This window comes from Paralichthys olivaceus, chromosome 2 (assembly GCF_024713975.1).
Source record: "Paralichthys olivaceus isolate ysfri-2021 chromosome 2, ASM2471397v2, whole genome shotgun sequence".
In the NCBI taxonomy this organism is placed as follows: Eukaryota; Metazoa; Chordata; class Actinopteri; order Pleuronectiformes; family Paralichthyidae; genus Paralichthys; species Paralichthys olivaceus.
Genome location: NC_091094.1, coordinates 26585099 through 26593112, shown reverse-complemented (window position 1 = coordinate 26593112; position 8014 = coordinate 26585099). Strand labels below are relative to the sequence as shown.

General features: G+C 42.2%; 1 protein-coding gene across 3 annotated transcripts in view; it reads left to right on the top strand.

Annotated features, from left to right (window-relative positions):
- The first annotated feature begins 238 nt into the window (after positions 1-238).
- The window catches only part of phf2 (PHD finger protein 2), a 31968-nt gene continuing 24192 nt past the window's right edge, over positions 239-8014 (top strand). For 2 of the 3 annotated variants that reach the window (XM_020087082.2, XM_020087079.2), the window contains exon 1: positions 239-890. In XM_020087082.2, coding sequence (XP_019942641.1) covers positions 793-890 — 98 coding nt within the window. In that variant the 5' untranslated portion in view covers positions 239-792. The remainder of the gene's footprint in view (positions 891-8014) is intronic. The other variant, XM_020087081.2, reaches the window with a different exon arrangement.

Genomic DNA, 8014 nt, shown 5'->3' with positions numbered 1-8014 from the left:
TATTTGGGTGGAGAATAATCAAATATATTGTTAATCTTCATGTTGCATTTATTTCTTTTATGGATATAATCTAACATCTAAATATAGAATCTACAAACGACGCATCTATATCATCAAATGTCAACATCTAACCTGAAAAAACCGTCCCCGAGATCAAATATGTCAAATTAATTAATTTAACATTACACAAATTAATTGATAAAATATGATTAGATTGTTGGTCGCGTGTATCCCAGATGATGTAATAACTAAACGCTGGTGTTGTACCGTGCACATGTGACGTCTTCCTTTGTATCCCTGTCAGTAAGCAGGTCTGCTGGATGGCGGCCGCTGCCTTCGAATGAAAGCGCTAATGCTGATTGATCCCCGGACGTTCATTCATCTGATTTGAGCTCTGCCGATTAACCTGCTGCCTGACGTAACTTTCTTACGCTCCTTATTTATTTATTTTCTCTTTTCGCAGCGACATCGACGCTCCGCTCCGGCCGCTGACATGACGGCGGCGCGCAGTCACCAGGGGGCACGCACACAGTAATAACAACAATAATAGTGATAATAATAATGATGCGTTTCAGGAAAGCTTCGCCACGACGGGGCTCCATCGTTCCCTCCGCTCCGCACGAACGCGAACACGGCCGCGGCGCGATGGAGATGTGCGTGTAGCCGCATGTGTCCGGCGGGACTGCCCCTGGCTTTTTTTTCTGGGGAAGATCATACTGGATCATATTGTTTGCAGGACGCGGTTCCTCCCGCAGCCCCCCAAGTCTATCCCGACGTAGCTGTGAATTGAACATGGCGACTGTACCAGTGTATTGCATCTGCAGATTGCCTTACGACGTGACCCAGTTTATGATCGAGTGCGACGCCTGCAAGGACTGGTTCCACGGCAGGTAAGGCCCCACTTTGTCCGCCGTGCTGTGTTGTGTGTTTCTGGCGCTTTGCATTTGTGGAAAACAAACAAAAATGGCGAGCTGCTCGGTGCGTTTGACAGCTTTGTGGCTCCGAGGCGCCCGTCTGCATCTGAGGAGAGGCCGCTCGGAGAAGAAGAAGGCGGAGTTACATGGAGCCCGAGCAGGGTTGTGACATTTTCTCGCAAATAACACCAAGTAAACGAAGGTTTTACAATAAATTCGGAGGGTAATGGAGATATTTCAGCGGGGGGCTGTGTATTGATCACGCTCGATGTGTTTTCAACCTCCCCGCTTCGCCCCGGTCTGAACCGTCGTACCGAGCGGAGGCAGCGGGGGGAAGCCTCGGCTCCGCTCGCCGTGTGTTCGTCTCCGTCTCCCCGGCTTCTCCCAGACTGACACTACGCCTGTATTACACATTAATGCTGCCATATTGAAACCGATCTCCGTGCTTTCGCCGACGGAGCGCGGCTGGAAATCACGACCGGAGAGAGCGCAGCTCAGCCCCGCGCAGCCCTCCTGGCAGCAGGCGGCGGCGGCAGCAGCAGCGATGGCTGACAATAGCCCTCGGTGGATGTCTTCTCTCCGCTGTAGCGGGGAAATAAACCAAATGCGTGACACCCAGCGAGCTGGTTCATGAGCGTGGGGGGGATTCGGTTCGGACTCAGTGTGATTAGACGTGTCGTACAGCGGCGGATCATCGGTGTCCTCGCCGCGGAACATACGCTGAACAAATCCCTGTGATCATCATGTCACGGTTCCCTCCTGCCGCTGCTCGCCGTGTTACACAACTCTGTCCCCGCTCCCCGTCTTTTCCTCTCGGCTCGCTTCAAGCCGTTCGGCCGCTCTCCGGGAGTCTGCAGGGGGGGGGAGCGGGTCGTTTGTTAAACCGTGTTTCGCAGGCTGAACAAGCCTTTCAGAGCCATGGACAGTATTTACGCGCCTGAACATTAACCCCTTGCTGCTCCGCTGGCTGCCTCTGCCAGCATGGAGCTGTGTAACCCGTCTGTAACACATCATGTAATGCACTGAAACACTGGAGATCCGCCTGGTTGTACCATGCTGCGTAAATGTCTTTTGTCAGAAAGGAGAAACTGTATCTTCCAAACATACTGTGTAATAACTAGTGTGCATACATGTTTATGACTAACCCCTGTCATTCTGGCTCCTGAGCTGGACCTCAGTCACTAGTTTCAACCAAACTACAAATCTCAAAACCATGATTTCCACTAATCACTGGACCACGTGTTAAGATTAGCGGGACTTCAATCAATCAAGCGATCTAATTGTATTTGTGAGCCCATATTCAAAAATCTCAATCTGTGTCATTTGGCACACACAAGGTGCAACATCCTCTGCCCTTGAGCCTCGATAAGAGTGAGGTGAACTACAAAAAACAACTTTTAACAGGGAAAAACAGTGTAGAAACCTCAGAGAGTCACAGATGAGGGACCCCTGACCCAGGATGGTCTCAAGTGCAATATATGTCACATGTAACAGAGCAGGTCAACACAATAACAATATTTACAACATTCACGGAGGAGCCTATCAATGTTCAAAGTATTTATACAAAAGGGAGCAGTAGTTACAATAGTAGAGGTAATGTCAGTAGTAGTAGCATATGTGAGTAGTCATATTGTATATCTAAGCAATCTAGTTGTAATCATAATCCATAATCAGCCTCCACCATGTTTTAGATCCACTATGTGGCCTCAGTGTCACATTTAGTCCGACATGGAGCGGGAGAAAAACAATATTATAACAGCTGTGCAAGTTCAGAGTGAAACATGGGAATTACAGTTTAATGTGCCAGCATTATATGGTGTGGATCGTCTCTGAGGTACATTTATGCGATGTGTAGTATTTGTCCTGTGTGTCACCACCATAATTATATGATTCGTGCTGTCACCAGGTGATGTGGCCGAGTGGCAGCGTGCACAAAATGAAAAGCAGTGAACCAGGACCCACAGGGGATCTCTCAGCTGAGCCATCCTCACACACCTAAATAGTCTGTTCTGTGATGAGGACCAGATACAGTGTTTACCTCGGGGGTGGCAAGGCGATGCATATTATTGTGTGCTGTTATCTGACGTGCACATTTGTGAGGCAAGAGGAAGTAATTACATTGTCAAACTAAAACTACAGTAGTACATGTGGTGTGGGAATATGATTACACTAGTTGAAATGTGATAATACTAGTAATAGTAGTAACAATAGGAACAGCGCAGGCGTGTAGTAGTAACAATGTCATATTGAATTAATGCAAAGAAAAGGAACATGTTTATTTGCAGTCACATAGTCGGCACAGTTTCTCTGCATCGGCACAGAGTTGTGTTCAGCTCAGCTTCACAAAGACCCACAGCAGGATGCACGTGGGAGCCCACCCCCAGCGAAACTACACTTATCTGTTGTTTTTACATTCGTCTTTGTCCACGTTTGAGTCACATCTGTGTTCAGAGGAGGTTCTTAGATGCCGCATGCATTTATTGTGCCCAGCTGTTGTTGATCAGGAAATAGTTCAAACTCGTAACTGCTCCAAAAACCACAGTGTCTGCTTCTTACTCTACATTTCTGTTTTATCCCATGTTGAATGAACGAGGCCAAATGTTCTCATGAGGCCGTTATGGTCTGGTTGGGTTTCTAAAACTGCATTTTTTAAAATACCAATATAGCATTAAATGAATGTGTTTATTGTGAAAAAGGTCACTTGTAAGGACAGAGGGTTATTCTCCTACTCTGCAGATTGCCTCAGCTTTTTATATTTCATGGCCCCCAGTTTACTGCAGAGTTCAGTCTCACGGCTCTCATCGATCTTTTTTTACAAAAGCAAACACGCTGTGATGTACCCATTTCGCAGTTAGCATCTAACATGTTGTATCTTAAGAGCTGGCTCTTGTTAGCTGGCCAAACAGGAGTTGGTGCAAATCCAAACCTAAAGAATGTTGAGTATTGGACTTACCATGAGAGTCAAACTGATACACTGAGCAACTGATTTCATCTGCCAGTATTAGCTCAGACATATTAATATTGGCAAGTATGTCAGATACTAAGCAACTAAAATAGCTGTGCAGAAATGCAGGGAAATCCCGTTTAGAAAACCAGAATCTCTGTAACATAGTGACACTTTATTTTCCAGCTATAATTTGTGCATAGATTTGTCAGTATTATTTGTTGGAACAGACTGTCAATCAATGTGTACAATTGCAATCTGTAAATATATAATACCTTAAACAATTCCCAAAAAATAATTTTCTATACAAACCAAAATATCTTTAGATTATAAAACGGATCCCCAATGAATAATCTAAATCTAAATAACTAACACAAATTTATATTCCTTACTCCTCAACGCATTTTGTAGTTAATGTCACTGCTTCCTTGCTTTTTTCATAATATTAATAATACATTTTCATGGCAGTTTACATTCATATACAGATTGTGCAGGAACTGAGCTCGGTGTGGTGACCGGCAAAAAAGGAGCCAGTTTTGAGTGTTATTATTTACAATTATTCTGCAGACTTATACACATATTGAACTAGTGATCACAGTGCACATTTAATGATGCCAGTATGTGTAACGTTATAACCTCTGCCAAGGAGGTTATGTCAGTGTTTGTTTTTTTGTTAGCAGGATTGCTCAAAAACAACTAAACCCATTTCCATGAATTTGTGTGGAGGGGTGGTGCATGGCCCTCTTGGAAAAACCTATTCAATTTTGGAGTGGATCCAGATAAATGGGTGGATCCAGGATTTTGTTTCACTTCTTTAACATGGCAAGATAGCCCGTTAGCCTTGGCTGAGGTATGAGCTCTCCGAGCAGCCCTCTGGTATCATAATGTAACAATTATCCACTAGTTTTTAATTGTGAAAAAACACCCCCATGCAAGTACCTGATAATTACTTCACATTATTTCTGACTACATAGCAAATGATTTCACCTCCACTACAACACAGCTGACATGTCACAGACCACCAGGTTCCCTCCAAACCCAGCTTTCTTTAAATGGCTGTAGTTTTTTCCAAAGAGATAATCAGTCCTAAGAGTGAAAGCAGGTCTAACCCCCTAATTTGAAATTCATATTATTTAAAAAAAATGTTCCTGCCCTACAGCAGTTTGCTCTCTGTTAGACAGCTTTCACTTTTGTTGAGAATAATTTGTGCTTCATTTGTGTAAAATGTATATTAATGCAAACACCACTCATGTTTCAAGAGTGTTTAGCTTCCAAGCATAATATAAGTCTACCACCTCCTGCAGCTCCTTCACAACAAAAGCCTTCCAGTGGTTCACTTGAGAAAGGAACTTGTGGAGAGGCTGGGTTTGCAGATGTTAGACATCATTGCAGCTCTGGTAGAACAGAATAGAAGAGCTGATCCACAAACAGTGGCTGAATGCAGGACCAGGCATTCCTTCTTACTTGTAAGTCACACAAAAGGGACAAAACTACTGAGAAGTGACATATCACATTGCATCATCTTAGTAGCATGACCATACATCTAGTCCACCATGACGTCATTATTGCTTTGTTTCTGGTGAGGTAACATCAACATTTAAGGCGAAGTCGGGACCCTGAGTGTTAGGAACTATGAAAAACATCAGCACGATCAAAACATCTTTTAAGAAATCTGTTGTTAAATACAACAAAACTGAGTGCACCTTTCACTAAAATGTTATATCGTTCAAAATTGTACGTTCCTCCAATAATCACAGGCCTGTTATTTATATGTTGAAATGCTTTTTTTGATTTGATTTGTTATTTTTAATTAATTCTTTGTTACTACTACAGGTTACTACCTTAACAATACAGGCCCTAAAGTACAACCTCAATGCAACAAACATGAGCCCTTTTAATGTCTCTTGATTAATAACTGTATGAACAAGGTTAAAAAATTACATTACAGCTTCAGTTTTGGCCTGGGTTGTGTCTAATGCATCATGGCTCCACAATGTGAGGGACTGAACTTTAACAAGTAAGAAACCAGACTGGAAGACAGTTCATTAAGATGGAGAGGATAGGAAGACAACGAAACTGAACATGAGCTGAAACACAGTTGCAGCCGTGGTGGATGTACAGAGGGAGCCATACTATCAATAACAGAGGGCACAGTGGCTGGTCCTTGACAAATGACGAAACACACACAATTCACTGTTAATGCAACCTTGGATAGTAAAACAGACGGATAAGTGCTTCTGATTTGGCAGAAGGACTATCTGTAGAAATTGTTGTTCCAGTGACAGATCAGAGTGAGAAGGACATTGCATGAAGTCAGACTCTACCGACGCAGTCCAAGAAGAAAATCATTGCTCAAACAAACGGCGAAAAAATTAGAAGACAAAACTTTGCCAAAAAAAATGAAAAGAACCTGATTAATATTGGCGGCATATTCTATGGTCAGAAGAAATTAAAATAAATGTATTTTGATCAGATGGGGTCCAGCCTTTTTTTTTTTATTGTGGACCAGGCCAGGACCACCACAGTGACTGCAGGGCTGACATGCGAGACATGGATATTGGGTGTGGGAGTTGACATGTACAGACAGCACCATGGACGTACGTTTGTTTCCAAATACTGAAAGAGAAAATGACTCCCAGTCTTAAGTTTGGCAGGAGAGAATTTTCCAACAGGGCAATCATCCAGACAAACAGCAAAAAACACACAATAGTTTTCAAAGAAGAGAAGTGAAAACTATGACCTGGATGAGTACATCCCTGGAATTGAATCCAATAGAAAGCCCCTCCAATAAAGAGCAGCTGAAAATATTAATCTGGAGAATGTCAGAACATCTGTCCACAGATGTGTCATATCATCAATCAGTCCAGGAAGAACCATTAAGAGATGGACCTGCAAATTTAAAAAAGCATTTGAATGGAATCTCACTATTAAAGGGTGTATAAACTTTTTTTTTTTTTTCAACATTCAACACAGTTTGATTCGTCAAAATATTTCTGGTATTCAAACTATTTGGCTTCATTCTTCTCTGGATTTGTGTTAGCTGGACAAGATGTGTATTTACGCACCATGATCAGGAGTGTGCTCAGTTTTGTTGAGTAGCACCCTGACTTTTTTTCTGTCTTTCATTGCTAATATGCAAAGTTAAACTAAATTTTTATGTTGTTAAATTCTACAGCCCGATTGCACACAGAAGTTGCCAGTTGTTATATAACTCCATGCACTTCCCCCCAAAACATAAACATTCCCAAATACTTTAAAAGGAAAGTAAGAAATAATGAGCTGCACCAACATGCTTTTCTAAGGACTCAAAGTTATAAAATAAATGGTCTCAGTTCTTTTAATTAGTCCCTTATGCAATTATAAACAACTTGTGTCTATAGCTATATACGATATTTCCATTTACTTTAGTTCACATGAAATTCAAAGCCTAACAATTGTAAATCTGTTTAATTTCCCTCTTCCATTTTAGCTTTGTTAGCCCAGGTATTCCAATTGTAATACTAAGCCCAGTCAATGTGGTTACACAGTACAAAAGGGTGCTCTATCAGGGCAAAGCTTCACCAAGGTTAACGTTCTGTTTTGCCACGCCAATGCAGTGTTTACCACTAGACTGTGGCCGCCATATTCTAATTTGTCAGAGTTTCAAATTGAACCAAACATCTCTGCTCTGTATCTGTAACTTGGTGATTTGCTCCGTTGCACCTGATAGTTGGAGCTGCAGTTGGCAATTTGCAAGTGGCTTGTAATGTCGATCTCTATCTCGTTAGAAGTTCTCTTTAACTCCTTAGTCTGTGAAAACAAAATTGTCGGTGATGTGACATGCTCCACCTTAGCCATTTTGGACATCACTGGACCCAATGAACGAGTATTGAGGATTTAACTTGTCTAAAGAGTATTGATCCTACCCTTGTATTGAGTATTGACAAATGCATGTTTGTTTTAATCATCAAAATCAAATGACCTTACATTCTGATTGATTTCATGTTCACACCATGGCTTGTTCCATGTCAGCAAGTATTTGTGAGTATAGTTTGCATAGCTATTCTGGTGTGACTCAAACGATAGCTTCCTTCACTTATTTTTAGAACATTGCTCACTAATGAATGAACCACCTAATTGCTGCACTAATAGCTGACTCCTGAGATCATTCATTTGA